The sequence below is a fragment of the Bufo gargarizans genome, chromosome 3 (assembly GCF_014858855.1).
Source record: "Bufo gargarizans isolate SCDJY-AF-19 chromosome 3, ASM1485885v1, whole genome shotgun sequence".
In the NCBI taxonomy this organism is placed as follows: Eukaryota; Metazoa; Chordata; class Amphibia; order Anura; family Bufonidae; genus Bufo; species Bufo gargarizans.
In genome coordinates, this window is record NC_058082.1 from 568,812,567 (window position 1) to 568,830,562 (window position 17,996).

The following is a 17,996-nucleotide window of genomic DNA, read 5'->3' on the forward strand; positions in this document are numbered from 1 at the left end:
ATTGTTCCTATTTCCCTTTGCCTATGTCGACAAATCTCTGCCATATGGAAGAAATATAAGGAAACTAGTATTATATACACATCAAGGCTTAGATCAAGGCTTGCCTCAGTCTTCGCAGACAATAAATGTTAGGCTACTTTCATACTAGTGTTGGCTGTTCCCCTGCTGGATCCGTACTAACACTAGCCCACGAGTGCCGCCAGAAGCCCGCTCTGGCCCCACACACATTGCATTTTTGTTCCGCCGCCTGTCGGCATGTTTGCCGTACTGAGGCAGCATCTCTGACCCGTCCCCATTAAAGTAAATGCGGCCAGAGTGGACCACCTGTGGCCCTAGTGGGCTAGCGTTAGTACGGATCGGGCAGGCTGTTCCCCTTAATTATATTAAAGCAGACCTGTCACATGGAAGGATGTCAGTCACTCATAAAGCTGCGTAGTAAATAAAACCTAGGAGACAATCACAGCAAATAAAATATGCTCAAAAGTACCATGGGGGATGATAAAACAGCCTTCTTGAGATCAAAATCCAGAACGAGCAGGAATTGAAATGAATGAAATACAAGTAGGAGCTCATGTACACGAACGTATTTTCTTTCCGTGCCCATTCGGGTTTTTTTGGGGGATGCAGAACCATTCAATTCAATCCGCAAAAAAAAAAAAAACAGAAGTTACTCCGTGTGCATTCCGTTTCCGTATATGTCTGTATGTCCAGCAAAAGAATAGAACATGTTCAATTTATTGTCCGCATTACGGACAAGAATAGCGGTCAACATCTGTATTTTTTTGGGGATCCTTATTTTGCGGACCGCAAATGAGCCCTTATACAGAATCTCTCCCTATGAAACTATATATCAATCTGCTCAGCTCCTCCTGCTCTATAACATGCTGCCCGCAGCTCAGACACCATGTTCAACCTGACAGGTTCCCTTTTTTAGGCCTCATGCACATGACCGTATGTAGTTTGCGGTCTGTAAAAAACTGATCCGCCAAAAATACGGATGATGTCTGTATGCATTCCGTATTTTGCGGAACGGAACAGCTGGCCCCTTATAGAACAGTACTATCCTTGTCCGTAATGCGGACAATAATAGGACATGTTCTGTTTTTTTGCGGAACGGACATACAGATATATGGAAACATAATGCACACAGAGTAACTTCCGCTTTTTTGTCGACCCATTGAAATGAATGGTTCCTCATATGGTTCGCCCAAAAAATATAACAGACACGGAAAGAAAATACGTTCGTGTGCCTGAGCATTACTAATATTTCTGATATTAGCTAAAGCACCCTCTCATCATTTACATCTATATAATGTGGTTCTGTGGGAATTCAGGTGAATGTAAAATATTTGTCTTAATGTCTTTAAGGCCCCTTTCACACGGGCGAGTATTCCGCGCGGATGCGATGCGTGAGTTGAACGCATTGCACCCACTCTGAATCCTGACCCATTCATTTCTATGGGGCTGTGCACATGAGCGGTGATTTTCACGCATCACTTGTGCATTGCGTGAAAATCGCTGCATGTTCCTCTTTGTGCGTTTTTCACGTAACGCAGGCCCCATAGAATTGATTGAATGTACCTCTACCTATATACATATGTCCCTGGAGGCATCCTGTCTCCTGGGGTCGTTGTGGTCATACATGGAGTGCACACCATGTTGGGGCTGCGCCATTCCGAGTACATTCACAGGGATTACATACTGTGCCTTTATGCTATGGCACCCCTTTCCAGTGTATAGACGCACCTCCACATATATGTATTTGACTCCATGTGGCTCATTTAACATAATTCCGTAACATCTATCTGCACCCCGTTCTGCACCAGTTAATCCTGCATCAAATGCTACTAGCCGTCTAGGCTTCATTATCATCATAGTATGTTACCTAGGAGACGCATATACTTTGCGTCCCATGTGACCACAAGACCAACTAAACATTGGCCATGTGATCTTGACTCCCGCCCACCCCTTGCCGCGATCCCGCCCATCCCACGTGGTGTCGCCGGCGTGTGACGTCACCCGCCCCCTGCCGTGCTTGCGATGACTCGGCCCAGATCCTCTGGTGTCACGTGACCGGACCAGACGGAGGGCGGCGCTCCAGGTAGGCGTCGCACGTGGATGACGTCATGGGGAGGAGGGAGCGTGTCCATTTAAACTCACGCTCATAATATGTCTTATATGTTATTTTGTTTAGTTCCTTTGTGCGCCAATTTTTTCTAACTAGATTTAATTAAATGTTAAGTTTTATTCCCTCTGTCCCCTCCTCAGGGGATTAGTTTGTTGCTTTTGACTTTTGGGAGTATTTTGGACAAGCCTTTACCTAACTTGACCACTCTGTACTTATTATATATGGTGCTAGTCAACCTCTCAATGCTATGATGAATCCTCCATTAGGTCACATGTACACCTGAAGTTTTTTGATTGTACAATAAAAACCACATATAAACCATGATAAAATCACACTTAATTTTACAGTGAATTGTCACAATTTTGTGATGCAGGTTTCTGATCACTCCGTGTACGGGTGAAGCACATTGAAATCACGAGCTTCACTATACAAGCCACATGGTCCAAAACTGAATTGTAACTCACAGTAAAACCATATGCTGTGTGGGAGAAGTTTTTTATGTGCAGCACGCCGGCCCACAGGGGAGGCTTGGGCTCAAGAGGATGGGAGTGGTAGTGGTGGTAATAAGGGTGGCTGTAGTCCTCAATGTGGCTAACCCTGTGTCACGCTTCAGTGTGGGAGGGAAACAGCACACCGAGCATAAGAGCGAAAGGGAAGACAGGGAATCAGGCCTGAGAACTAGGGAAGGAAGATGGACACCTCCTAGTCAAAACCCTAACCAGAATCCTGACTGACTACCAGTATGAACAGAGATTGGTGTGTGTTAATACGCAGGAATACTTAGAGTTCTATCTAGCTCTATAGGACCCTGGTACAAATAGCAGGGATGAGACTACCTGTTCCTCTAAAAGGAAGGATGAACAGGAGTCTGTCTCAGGCCTAATACACACAATAGGGAAACGCAACACACAGAACTCAAACAAAATACAAAAGGTAAAAGAAAGACTTAACTTCAAAGGGGCTATGGAAGCACCAGGAACTCAGCCTATAACTCAGCCCAGAAGCTATAAACCGCACAGCATTGTGGGAGAAGCAACTATAAATGCTTCTCCTTACTGCTGGTGATATCTCTCCAAATCCAGGACCCCCTCAGCAAATCTCCATTATCACCTCCATGTCCCACTACAAATCTCTGTCTACAAATTTCTACAACCCCTTAAACCTAATAACCATTCCTCTGACCCCTGTGCCTTTAGTTCCTCTTGCAGGAGCATTATGGAACGCGCGCTCCGTCTGTAACAAACTGTCATACATCCATGAACTGTTCATCTCTCAAAACCTTTCCTTTCTGGGTCTCACAGAGACATGGCTGACACCCTCAGACACCACCTCCCCTGCTGCACTCTCTTATAGTGGATTTCAATTCACTCACACCCCCCGCCCTGGCTGCAAACATGGTGGAGGAGTTGGTCTTCTCCTATCAGACACCTGCTCCTACAGCCCAACTCCACTGCCACCCTCCATTACGCTCACCTCATTTGAAGTACACTCTGTTCGCATCTACTCTCCCTCCAACCTTCAAGTAGCAGTCATTTACCGCCCCCCAGGCCCAGCCACCATATTTCTTGACCACTTTAACACCTGGCTACTACACTTTCTTTCTGCCGACATCCCCACTATCATCATGGGTGACTTCAACATCCCTATTGACACCTGCCACTCGGCCGCCTCTAAACTCCTGTCGCTCTCTTCCTCCTTCGGCTTATCACAGTGGTCTTCAGCTCCCACCCACAGAGATGGTCACACTCTGGATCTGATCTTTTCCCGCCTCTGCTCCCTATCTAACCTTTCTAATCTGCCTCTCCCCCTATCCGACCACAATCTACTCACCTTCTCTTCATTGGTCTCTTCTGCAGCTCCCCCAGTCCACACACTAGCACACCCCCGCAGGAACCTCAAACAGCTTGACTTTTGCTTGCTTTCTGACTCTCTTCTCCCACTCTCTACCATCTGTTGCCTCCAAGACCCAGAAGCTGCTACCACCCTATATAACACCACATTAAGTACAGCTCTGGACACTGTTGCCCCCCTCACACACAACAAAATCCGGAAAATCAACAGACAACCCTGGCACACCAACCTGACCAAAAAACTCAGACAAGCTTCCAGGGCTGCTGAGCGGCAATGGAAGAAATCCCATTCTAAAGATCATTTCACCGCATACAAGCAATCCCTCCTCATATTCAAATACTCACTCGCTGATGCAAAACAGGCTTACTTCTCATCTCTCATATCTTCCCTGTCCCACAGCCCTAAACAACTTTTTAGCACTTTTAATTCCCTTCTCCGTCCCCCAGCGCCCCCACCCTCTCCTCTCTTCTCAGCTGAGGACTTTGCCAAATATTTCAAACAAAAGATAGTCCACATCAGAGAAAGCTTTACTACACAGTCCCCACAGACCCTCTACACAACTGCTCGGTCCTCTTCTCCCAAAACCCACTTCTCTACCATTACAGAAGGTAAACTCTCCACTCTACTCTCCAAATCTCATCTGACGACCTGTGCACTTGACCCAATCCCATCCCACCTCATCCCTAACCTCACTGCAGTGTTTATCCCAGCCCTAACTCATCTCTTCAACCTATCACTAAACTCTGGTGTCTTCCCCTCTGCTTTTAAACATGCTACCATTACACCCATCCTCAAAAAACCTTCACTTGACCCATCTTCCTTGTCCAGTTATCGCCCCATATCACTTCTTCCGTATGCCTCAAAGCTACTTGAACAACATGTCCATTCAGAACTGTCCTCCCACCTCTCCTCCTGCTCCCTCTTTGACCGCCTACAATCTGGCTTCCGACTCCACCACTCGACCGAGACTGCTCTTACCAAAGTCACCAATGACCTACTCACAGCCAAAACCAAGAAACAATACTCTGTCCTCCTTCTCCTTGACCTGTCCTCTGCCTTCGACACTGTTGACCACTCCCTTCTGTTGCAAACGCTCTCATCTCTTGGCATCACTGACCTGGCCCTCTCCTGGATCACATCATACCTCACAGACCGGACATTCAGCGTCTCCCACTCCCGCACCACCTCCTCGTCTCATTCCCTCTCTGTTGGTGTCCCGCAAGGCTCTGTCCTAGGACCCCTGCTCTTCTCTATCTACACTTTTGGCCTGGGACAGCTCATAGAGTCCTATGGCTTTCAGTATCACTCCTACGCTGATGACACACAAATCTACCTCTCTGGTCCAGACATCACCACCTTACTATCTAGAATCCCACAATGTCTATCTTCTATATCATCCTTCTTCGCCTCTCGCTTTCTTAAACTTAACATGGATAAGACAGAATTCATAATCTTTCCCCCATCTTGTTCAACCCCCCCTACAGACCTATCTATCACGATCAATGGCTGCACACTATCCCCAGTCAACAAAGCCCGCTGCCTTGGAGTGATCTTGGATTCTGCCCTTTCCTTCCGACCGCACATCCAAGCCCTTTCCACCACCTGCCGTCTCCAACTCAAAAACATCTCCCGCATCCGCGCTTTCCTTAACTTTGAATCTGCGAAAATACTTGTACATGCCCTCATTATCTCCCGCCTAGACTACTGCAACATTCTCCTCGGTGGCCTTCCATCTAGCACTCTCGCACCCCTCCAATCTATCCTCAACTCTGCTGCCCGACTAATCCACCACTCACCCTATTATTCCTCTGCCTCTCCCCTTTGCCAATCCCTTCACTGGCTCCCCATTGCCCAACGAATTCACTTCAAAGTACTTACAAATACATACAAGGCCGTCCATAACCTGTCCCCTCCCTACATCTCTGAGCTAATTTCCCGATACACCCCCACACGCACTCTCCGATCCTCACAAGACCTCCTTCTCTCCTCTCCTCTTATTGCCTCTTCCCACAATCGACTCCAGGATTTCTCCCGTGCATCCCCCATACTCTGGAACTCGCTACCCCAACATATCAGACTCTCACCTACAGTGGAATCCTTCAAAAGAAACCTGAAAACCCACCTCTTCAGACAAGCCTACAACCAGTGACCCTGCTGCCTCTATACCGCCACGACCTGCTTCACCCGCACCTACTGTGTCCTTCTCCCATACCATGTAGATTGTAAGCCCTCACGGGCAGGGCCCTCTCTCCTTCTGTACCAGTTTGTAACTCATTTTGTTTATGATTAGTGCAATTGTCTGTATTATGTATGTGCACCCCTTATCATATGTACAGCGCTATGGAATGAATGGCGCTTAAATAATAAATAATAATAATAATAATAAATAAGGAAGGTTAAATGACCTCATTGAAAACACCTGAGGCAAGGAGTGTGACTATTACCAGAAACAACACAGAGGCCAATTGATCCACAAGGTCAAAACCTGTCAGATCAAACCATGTGTTGCCAGTCTCACTAATCTCCTCCCCACCTGTCGCGGGAACGTCCGCGACAACCTGCTTTAGCAATTCCCCAGGCTGAGAATTAAGTGTTTAAAGGGGCACACACTATCTTCCCTTCAAGGCACATCCTGGATTTGGGAGCTCCTGTCTGGTGGCTGGGATTACCTTTGTGTTAGGATGGGTTCAAATCAACCTTATGGATTCCGTTTTTGTTTTCAGTTATAACGGTAAATAACGGAATCCATAAGATGGTAGTCAAAACGGAAACCTTTAAGGGGCATTCCGTTTTGATCCTTCATAATAGAAGTCTATGGAAATCATAATGGATCCGTCTGGTTCCTGTTATGCAAGACGGAAAACAAAGTCCTGTCGACGGGACTTTTTTTTTCCATTCTGCATAACGGGAACCAGACGGATCCATTATGATTCCCATAAACTTCTATTATGACAAAAAGCAAAACGGAATGCCTTTTAAAGGCCTCCCTTTTGCATTCCGTCATAATACAAGCCTATGGGCAGCATAACGGATCCGTCCTGGTTTCCGTTATGCAGCACTGGACTCCTGCATAATGGAAACCAGGATGGATCCGTTAAGCAGCCCAAAGACTTGTATTATGAATGATGAAAACAGAATGCCTCTCAAAGGCTTCCGTTTTGACTTCCGTCTTATGGATTCCATTATTTTCTATTATAACCATGTTATAATGCAAAACAAAAACGGAATCCATAATGGTGATGTGAACCCACCCTTAGATAAGCAGCAGGGTGAAAGGCAGGAGAACAAGGGCAGATATGGAATCTCCTTGACTTCTATTAAAAGGGAACCAGTCACTTGCAAAAACCATCTGAAGCCTCCAGCAGTACCTGACAGTAGCCAGCAGCATGTTTCCGACAATCATTTTCTTCCTGAAGGCAGATGAAGCAAAAGCTCTGCCCGCGTGATTTTCTAGTCATGCTTGAAGTCACGGAGGCAGCGGCCTCCTTGCTTCGAGTCACGGTAACCACGCCCTCTTCCCTGCCCCTTCGTCGTGACTGACAGCGCTTATGCACGAGAGTTCGGCTGCCTTTGCCGAACAGCCAGCTGTCAGTCACAGCGAAGGGGCAGGGAAGAGGGCGCGGTTACCTTGACTTGAAGCAAGGAGGCCGCTGCCTCCGTGACTTCAAGCATGACTAGAAAATCATGCGGGCAGGGGATAAAATAACCTTTTTAGAGCTTTTGCTTCATCTGCCTTCAGGAAGAAAATTATCGTTACAAACACGCTGCTGTCGGCTTGGGATGGTTTTTGGAGGTGACAGGTTCCCTTTAAAGTTACACATACCCAGGATGTGGGCCTAAAACAACAACCATACACATCTTCTCTCTGGCCTTCTTGGCAACAACTCACTAACCAGACAGTTGTGGCCAGCCCACCACCTGGAAACGGTCTCTAATGCCTGTCATTTAACTATTCCCTTCCCATGGGTAGAGTTTCAATATGTAAGTACATAATAGGCTACTAAAACAGTGTCTACTATTGAAAGTGCATAGTTAGCATACATAAGTAATCTCAGTAGTTTTGGACATTTTAGCCATGAACCACTGAGTCACTGCGCATTTTACAGCACTGTAAAAAAAATCCTTTCTTTATCTATTCTTATTCTACTACTAAACGAGATAGACGAAGCGGCAAATCATAATGAGGGGGTTATTATGGGGGACTTCAACTACCCAGATATAGACTGGGACACTGAAACTTGTATATCTCATAAGGTTCTTGGCATAAAACCAAAGACAAATACCTTTCCCAACTGGTTCAGGACCCGACTAGAGGGACGGCCATACTGGAATTAGTATTAACCAATAGGCCTGACAGAACAACAGACGTGCAGATTGGGGGACACCTGGGAAATAGTGACCATAAAGTAATAACCTTCCAATTATCATTCAAAAGAGCGTTTCTACAGGGAGGAACAAAAATACCAAACTTCAAAAAAGCTCAATTTAGCCAACTAAGAGAGGCCATAGGCCTAACTAACTGGGAAAAAGTCCTCAAAAATAAATATACTGACACAAAATGGGATATCTTTAAAAGCATCCTAAAATCCCATTGTGAGAGGTACATACCGTATGGGAATAAAAGGTTAAGGAACAAAAAGAAACCAATGTTGATAAATAGAACTGTAAAGAAAGCAATAAATGACAAAAAAAAGCATATAAATCACTAAAACAGGAGGGTGGCATGGAAACACTGAAAAACTATAAGGAAAAAAATAGAACATGTAAAAAACTAATAAAAGCGGCCAAACTAGAGACCGAGAGATTAATTACCAAAGAGAGTAAAACTAACCCTAAAATTTTCTTCAATTATATAAATGTTAAAAAGTATAAATCTGAAGGTGTCGGCCCTTTAAAGAGTAATGAGGGGGGAGTCGCAGAGAGCAAAGCTGTTAAATATTTTTTTTCTCCAATGTATTCACTGAGGAAAATAAACTGTCAGATGACATGCAGAATGTAAAAATAAATTCCCCATTAAAAGTGTCCTGTCTGACCCATGTAGAAGTACATCAGCGACTTAAAAAGATTAAAATAGACAAATCGCCAGGACCGGATGGCATACACCCCCGTATCCTAAGGGAATTAAGTAATGTCATAGCCAGACCCTTATTTCCCAGAGAGGGAATGTCCCACAGGATTTGCGCATGGCAAATGTGGTGCCAATATTCAAAAAGGGTCCTGGAAACTATAGGCCGGTAAGTTTAACATCTGTTGTGGGCAAACTGTATTGAAGGTTTTCTGAGAGATGCTATGCTAGAGCATCTAACGGAAATAAGCAAATAACGCTATATCAGCATGGCTTCGTGAGGGATCTGTCATGCCAAACTAATTTCATCAGTTTCTATGAGGAGGTAAGTTCTAGACTTGACAGCGGCGAATCAATGGATGTCGTAAATCTGGACTTCTCCAAAGCATTTGACACTGTACCACATAAAAGGATAGTATATAAAATTAGAATGCTCGGACTGGGAGAAAACGTCTGTATGTGGGTAAGTAACTGGTTCAATGATAGAAAACAGAGGGTGGTTATTAATGGTACACACTAAGATTGGGTCACTGTCACTAGTGGAGTACCTCAGGGGTCAGTATTGGGCCCTATTCTCCTCAATATATTTATTAATGATCTTGTAGAAGGCTTGCATAGTAAAGTATAAATTTTTGCAGATGACACTAAACTGTGTAAAGTAATTTACACTGATGAGGACAATATACTACTACAGAGGGATCTGGATAGATTGGATGCTTGGGCAGATAAGTGGCAGATGAGGTTTAACACTGACAAATGTAAAGTTATGCACATGGGAAGGAATAATGCAAATCACCCGTACATACTAAATGGTAAAACACTGGGTAACACTGACATGGAAAAGGATTTAGGAATTTTAATAAACAGCAAACTAAGCTGCAAAAACCAGTGTCAGGCAGCTGCTGCCAAGGCCAATAAGATAATGGGTTGCATCAAAAGGGGCATAGATGCCCGTGATGAGAACATAGTCCTACCACTTTACAAATCGCTAGTCAGACCACACATGGAGTACTGTGTACAGTTCTGGGCTCCTGTAAACAAGGCAGACATAGCAGAGCTGGAGAGGGTCCAGAGGAGGGCAACTAAAGTAATAACTGGAATGGGGCAACTACAGTACCCTGAAAGATTATCAAAATTAGGGTTATTCACTTTAGAAAAAAGACGACTGAGGGGAGATCTAATTAATATGTATAATTATATCAGGGGTCAGTACAGGGATCTATCCCATCATCTATTTATCCCCAGGACTGTGACTGTGACGGGGGGACATCCTCTGCGTCTGGAGGAAAGAAGGTTTGTACACAAACATAGAAAAGGATTCTTTACGGTAAGAGCAGTGAGACAATGGAACTCTCTGCCTGCGGAGGTGGTGATGGCGAGTACAATAAAGGAATTCAGGAGGGGCCTGGATGTATTTCTGGAGTGTAATAATATTACAGGCTATAGCTACTAGAGATGTTTTGTTGATCCAGGGAGTTATTCTGATTGCCTGATTGGAGTCGGGAAGGAATTTTTTATTCCACTAAGGTGGGCAAAATTAGCTTCTACCTCACTGTTTTTTTTTTGCCTTCCTCTGGATCAACTTGCAGGATGACAGGCCGAACTGGATGGACAGATGTCTTTTTTCGGCCTTATCTACTATGTCACTATGTTATTGCAGATGAATGCTTAATAGCTTTCCAATAGCTGATCAGTCATTGCACGTGCCAATAGCAATATGCTGTATATTGCCAAGGACTTGTCATGCCAGACAAAAGTAATAGTTGGATATGTACATCGTGTACATTGTACTTATTTGTTCAAATTTATATTAATGCATTTCCAAGTATTAGAAGGCATAAGGATATGGTTTTGTCATTGTGTATAATATTAATAAATGTATCTTATTTTAAGATGGGGAAAAAATCCAACTTGAAGACAGTGTTATTCTGGAATCTGTTGAAGAAGCAAAGAAGTGGGTGGATTCGGCATATGCCCAGACTAGGAAAAAGTAAGATTACTGCAGACTGGATGGAAAAATGTACCACAAGACAACTATTGGTATATGAGCGCTTAAAGAGCACCCCTATGTGGTACTATGTTATTCCCCTAGTGTAATGTAATCTAGGCCAAGATATACAGGTTCTTATGTAGCAAGTATACTAAACTAGTTTTAGTAAAAGGCCTTTTGCAATCAGATAAAGATGTTGTCTTGGTAACATTTCACAAACTTTGTTGAACTATTTTCTTCCCAATTAATTATTTGTTAATGGGAAACCAGAGCCGAAAATTAATTAATTACAATATGTGCTCACTTCTCTCCCTTCATTCTAGAGATTGGTGAGGGTCTAAGCACTCAAACCTCCACTGATCAAAACTTTTGATATTTCTGATTTTCTATGTATTTTTTAGAATTTTTTTTTTTTTTTTTTTTTGTAAAGGTAGTGATGCTTTAATATTCCTTAAATTAATCAAACCCATGACCACATCCATAAATTTAATTTGGTCCCTTATACCACACTGAAACACTCAGGGATTCCTTACTTTCAGGTGTCACTGCACAGGTCATCCAACGACAATGGCCAGAGTCAAGACCTTGTATGCTGGATGCTGGTAGTTGTTCCACTCATGATGGTAGTATGCCATCATAAGTGCATTGGAGAAGATATTGCCTTGTTTTTTTTTCATACAACCTTGTCAGGTTTGAATTGGCCCACCAGATGACCTGAGATTGTAAAAAGTATTAGATCCCAGGAGGTTCAATATAGGGCAAACAGTGAAGTGAATCACTTTCTGATGGATTTTCACATTTTTGGGTTATTTCACATTAATAATCCTATTGATGGCATGGACATTATGTGAAATAATGAAAACATCATAATAAGGCCTCATGCACATTGTTTGGGTCTACATCCGGGCCGTATTATTTGCGGTTCAGATGCGACCCATTCACTTCAATGGGGCCGCAAAAGATGCAGACAGCACTCCATATGTTGTCCGCATCCATTGCTCCTTTCCATCGTGGGCAAGAATAGGCATTTCTATAATGGGCAGCCCATTCTGTTCTGCAAATTGTGGAACGCACACGTGCAGCATCAGTGTTTTGCGGATTCGCAATTTGTGGACAGCAAAACAGGGCACTGTAGTGTGCATTTAGCCTAAGGTTGAGGGTGGTGGCGAGTTCACAATTACATTTCTCCAGTGGGCCTAAAACATTACAGCCCGATCCATCCATCCATCTATCCATTTTCCCTGAACTTCTGGACTCACGAATCACTAATGTCATATCCCCACAGAGATCACAATGTTGATCAGTAGATCATCCTGGACAGGTTTATTCAGTCCAGAGTGTTGGCAAGTATTTGTGATGCCCCCATGTAAAGGTCCAGGAATATTAATTTGTCCTTTCATACCTTTTTTCAAAATTGCCTTAGATAATTAGATTATTTTTGTTTAATATTGTTTTGATTTCGATATGTTTTCAGTTTAAAGGAACGATCTGAAAGGGAAGATGCAAAACTTTCAGATATTATGGCATTCTTCAGACAAGCAGAAGGAGCAACTAGAAATATCATCAGATCAGCAGATTACTTAGAAATCACTCATCAGGTCATAAATGAAAAGCTGAAAATCATCTACCCCAACTCCTTAAGTGTTTCAGGTATTAAAATGAACAGAGCTCTTATATGCATTAGAATATCTTTGGCTGTATTGCTGTGTTTGAGTTTAGTGACTGTAAATGCTGTTGAGAAGGCAATAAAGGGCTATTTTTTGAAAATACTACCAAAAAAGTGGTGTTGTCTTAGTAACCATTCAGATCAGTCTGATTGCTAAATTGAGCTGCAAAGAAAACATGACAGCTGGAATTCGACTGGCTGATATTATTCATGAAACGGCATAGTCATTTTTCATTACAATTCGAGATGAGCGAATTTTTTAAAATTCGACCGGTTCGCCAAGTTTTTTTAAAAGATTTGGTTTGATCCGAATGTATTTGCATCGCATAAAAAAAATGGCTATTTACGGGCTGCTTAGAGCCTTGATAGTGGTGTAGAACACTGTGCCAACACTGTGCCTTGCAGTAACACGCATAGGGAGTCTGCTGTGGTAGTGAAATAATACTGTGAGTCCATATGACATGCAGATGACAGGCGTCACTCTTAGAATCACTGCACACTTCACTTATTTGGGCAGTCACGGGGCCAAAACTGACCAAATAACTCAAGTAGGAACTCAGCCTTACAGGTCCATGTTAGCCTCAAGAACAACCTTGCCAGCTGATTCCACATAGATGTCTACAGAACCTGTTCTATTAAATGCATATACAAGTAGAGCCCCCCGACAGGGTGGAGAGGGTGTCAGCAGTAAGTTTGTGTTGATGTGACTGATTATTCTGACCTTTCTCTGATCCGTCAGAACAATAACCCACAGTAAACGGATCCTGTCTGTAAAGCATACACCTTTACTCGATCAGCATTTGCTCAATAATCCATCAGTATTGCTAATGCCAAAAAAAAGGAGTGGATCTAAAACAGAGATGACACGTGAATGGAATATATGCATGTCTTCTGTGTTTTGTACCCACTCCATACAGGCCGTACTACTGCTACACAGACAGGATCTGTGATGCGTCTCATTTTCCCTTCCTTCTGACAGATCAGAAGGAAGGTCAAATAAATTGTGATGTCATCCAGGCCAAAAAGGCAAAATTGTGGCCCAGTCATAACGTCGGGAGGGAGGGAACAGCATGAGGAGACCACAGAGTGGCCTAATGACAGAGTCTGGAGGTGGCATCAGGAGGAGGCCACAGAGTGGCACAATGACAGTGTGGAGTTGTCAGCAGCATGAGTAGGCAACAGAGTGGCACAATGGCCGAGTCTGGATGTGGCAGCAGCATGAGGAACCCACAGAGTGGCACAACGACAGAGTCTGGAGTTCGCAACACTATCAGGAGGCTACAGAGTAGCACAATGACAGAGTCTGAAGGTGGCAGCAGTATGAGGAGGCCATCGAGTGGCACAATGACCAAGTGTGAAGGTGGCAGCAGCATGAGGAAGCCACAGAGTGGCACAATAACCAAGTGTAAAGGTGGCAGCAGCATGAGGAAGCCACAGAGTGGCACAATGACCGAGTGTGGAGGTGGCAGCAGCATGAGGAAGCCACAGAGTGGCACAATGACAGTCTGGAGTTGGCGACAGCATCAGGAGGTTACAGAGTAGCACAATGACAGAGTCTGGAGGTGGCAGCTGTATGAAGAGGCCACCGAGTGGCACAATGACAGATTCTGGAGGTGGCAGCAGTATGAGGAGGCCACCAATTGGCACAATGACAGAGTCTAAAGGGGGCAACAGCATTAAGAGGATACAGAGTGGTACAATGACAGAGTCCAGAGCATCAGGAGGATACCACAGAGTGGCAAGGTGACATAGTGTGCAGATGGCAGCAGCGGCATCAGGAGCATAGAGTGGCAAGGTGAGATATTGTGGAGATGGCAGCAGCATCATCAGGATACGACAAATTGACCTGGTGATTGAGTGGGCGGTGGGTTGCAATACCAGTACGCGCTGACGAAGGTGGTTGAAAGAAGGAGCACTTGGCATCAGATGTGTGGCATCAGGCAGGTGGCAGCATCAGAGTAGTAGCTAAGGCAGGTAGCCAGAAGAAACCGGTCTCTTTTGTCAAGGTTTGGGTGAGGCGGCATGGATCATCTAATCAGATGCATCAGGCATTGGTGGCTGATCCATGATTCATCTTGACAAGGGTCAGTCTCTCTACATGGACAGGCGAGTTCTTCTTGGGGTAACTACCTGTATGGCCCCGCCGCACTAAACACCTGCTCTGATGCCACATTACTGGACGGGCAGGACAGCTTTTCCAGGGCAAACTCTGCCAGTTGCAGCCACAAATCCAGTTTGGCTGCCCAGTAGTCCAGCGGATCTTCAATGATGGCTGACAGGATGCTGTCCAAGTATGCCACCACCTGCTGGTTCAGGTCCTGCTCCAGGTCTACCTGCTGCTGCTGGTGAGTAATCTCTTCACTATGCGGGTGAAGAAAGCTGCTCATCAGTGACTGTAGACTCAGGCTGCTGCTGCTGATGAAAGTGGTACTGCTTTTGCAACCCCACCCCTCCCCAGCAGCCATGGCAGTGGAACGTGAGCGCAGAGGGCCCTCCCGGTCAGACCTGCGAGAGGATAGACGATGGCGCAGATAGGCAGTGGCCAACTGACTACATACAGTCATGTGAAAAAATTAGGACACCCTTTGAAAGCATGTGGTTTTTTGTAACATTTTTAATAAAAGGTTATTTCATCTCCGTTTCAACAATACAGAGAGATTAAAGTAATCCAACTAAACAAAGAAAACTGAAGAAAAGTCTTTTCAAGATCTTCTGTAAATGTCATTCTACAAAAATGCCTATTCTAACTGAGGAAAAAGATAGGACACCCTCACATGTATTCCCTCTTAAATTGGCTCAGATCTCACACAGGTATATCACACCAGGTGCACATAATTAGTAGATCGTTACTCTGCATGTTGAATGAGGCTTGCCCTATTTAAACCTCAGACATTTAGTTTGGTGTGCTCCTGACTGTTGAAGTGAGAGTGAGCACCATGGTGAGAGCAAAAGAGCTGTCAGAGGACTTCAGAAAAAAGATTGTAGCAGCCTATGAGTCTGGGAAGGGATGTAAAAAGATCTCAAAAGATTTTGAAATCAGCCATTCCACTGTCCGGAAGATAGTCTACAAGTGGAGGGCTTTCAAAACAACTGCCAACATGCCCAGGACTGGTCGCCCCAGCAAGTTCACCCCAAGAGCAGACCGCAAGATGCTAAAAGAGGTCTCCAAAAACCCTAAAGTGTCATCTCGAGAACTACAGCAGGCTCTGGCTACTGTTGATGTAGAAGTACATGCCTCTACAATCAGAAAGAGACTGTACAAGTTTAACTTGCATGGGAGGTGTGCAAGGAGGAAACCTTTGCTTTCCAAGAGAAACATCGAGGCCAGACTGACATTTGCCAGAGATAAAGTTGACAAAGACCAGGACTTCTGGAATAATGTTCTTTGGACAGATGAGTCCAAAATTGAATTATTTGGACACAACAGCAGAGGACATGTTTGGCGTAAACCAAACACAGCATTCCAAGAAAAGAACCTCATACCAACTGTGAAGCATGGAGGTGGAAGTGTCATGGTTTGGGGCTGCTTTGCTGCAGCAGGACCTGGTCAGCTCACCATCATAGAATCCACGATGAATTCTACTGTGTATCAGAAGGTGCTTGAAGAACATGTGAGACCATCAGTTAGAAAATTAAAGCTGAAGCGGAACTGGACCATGCAACATGACAATGACCCAAAACATACTAGTAAATCAACCAAAGATTGGCTGAAAAAGAAGAAATGGAGAGTCCTGGAATGGCCAAGTCAAAGTCCAGATTTGAATCCCATTGAGATGCTGTGGGGTGACTTGAAAAGGGCTGTACGTGCAAGAAACCCCTCAAACATCTCACAGCTGAAAAAGTTCTGCATTGAGGAGTGGGGTAAAATTTCCTCAGACCGATGTCGAAGACTGGTAGATGGCTACAAGAACCGTCTCACTGCAGTTATTTCAGCCAAAGGAGGTAACACTCGCTATTAGGGGCAAGGGTGTCCTATCTTTTTCCTCAGTTAGAATAGGCATTTTTGTAGAATGACATTTACAGAAGATCTTGAAAAGACTTTTCTTCAGTTTTCTTTGTTTAGTCGGATTACTTTAATCTCTCTGTATTGTTGAAACAGAGATGAAATAACCTTTTATTAAAAATGTTACAAAAAACCACATGCTTTCAAAGGGTGTCCTAATTTTTTCACATGACTGTAGGATGTCTCTGTAGTAATTAAGTTTGTCCTCCCTCTCAGTGGGTGTAAAAAAGGCCCCCATTTTGGACCGGTAGCGAGGGTCCAACAAGGTGGAGAGCCTGAAGTCATCCTGCTGCCAAATGGTGACAATTCTGCCGTCACTACACAAGCAAATGATGCTGTGAAATTATTCCTCCCTATCCTTTCCCTGTAATTTCAATAATGTTTCCCTGCACTTGTAAATCGCTTTTTTTTTAACAATGAGGTCTTTCCTATCACTCTCCCGAGTGCATGCACACGTCTGTCCCTGCACTCATAACGGTGGAAAATTTCAGAATCCAAGATGGCTGTGGGTATTTTTAGGGCTGTGACATCACAGGGCTGGGTGGCTGCTGCATGCATGGCAATATGGGTCATCCCGCCTTCCCAGATTTCCTTGCCCCATGTCCTCACACTTGTAGCCGCCATTTTAGGAAAAATTGCGATTCATTACCACGAATCGTGAGGAAATTCGCACTCATTGCAAATCAAATTTTTCCTGAAATTCGGATTGAATTCCACTTCGTCAGCTTCGATTCGTTCATCTCTAATTACAATATTTAAAGCCATTAAAGGAAGCAGCAATTAGTCATTTTTAATAATTAGTAAGTAGCAGTAGGATAACCTTTTATAAGTAAAGCTGCACATTTTATAGCCAACATGGAATGATTAAAAGATCTCTGTTTGCTGACATGCCGTAGGAACTCTGGTTGGTGCACAATGGATACACATAGTACTCATCAATGATCAGATCTGCATCTTGCAAAAAGGCCAAGCACCTGTGTGACCATCACATGACAAGGACCTGCTTATACACTGGAAGTGGTCAATGAAGCCTGCCTTTAAACGACTGCAAACATGGATCTTGATACGGATAGGATATTGGAAAACTGCAAAACCTAATCACAGGAAGAATACTATGTATTTACTGAAACCAATATCACATTAAAGTGTATCTCTAGTTATAAACAACGCATAAAACTTCGGTCCAATACTGTACCGAGTGAGCGCTCCATACAGTATTAGAAGGTATTGGCTCAGATGAGCCGAAGTTATTACTTCGCGAAGTCTCGCGTGACTTTGTGTAATAACTTTATA

The 17,996-nt window shown here is 44.1% G+C and overlaps 1 protein-coding gene across 1 annotated transcript in view; it reads left to right on the forward strand.

Moving 5' to 3' along the window:
* Window positions 1-17,996, forward strand: part of LOC122931839 (myeloperoxidase-like) — a 75,252-nt gene that overhangs the window by 14,048 nt on the left and 43,208 nt on the right. The window contains exons 2-3 of the mRNA XM_044285894.1: window positions 10,938-11,034; window positions 12,509-12,684. Of these exons, the coding sequence (XP_044141829.1) occupies window positions 10,938-11,034; window positions 12,509-12,684 (273 nt within the window). The remainder of the gene's footprint in view (window positions 1-10,937; window positions 11,035-12,508; window positions 12,685-17,996) is intronic.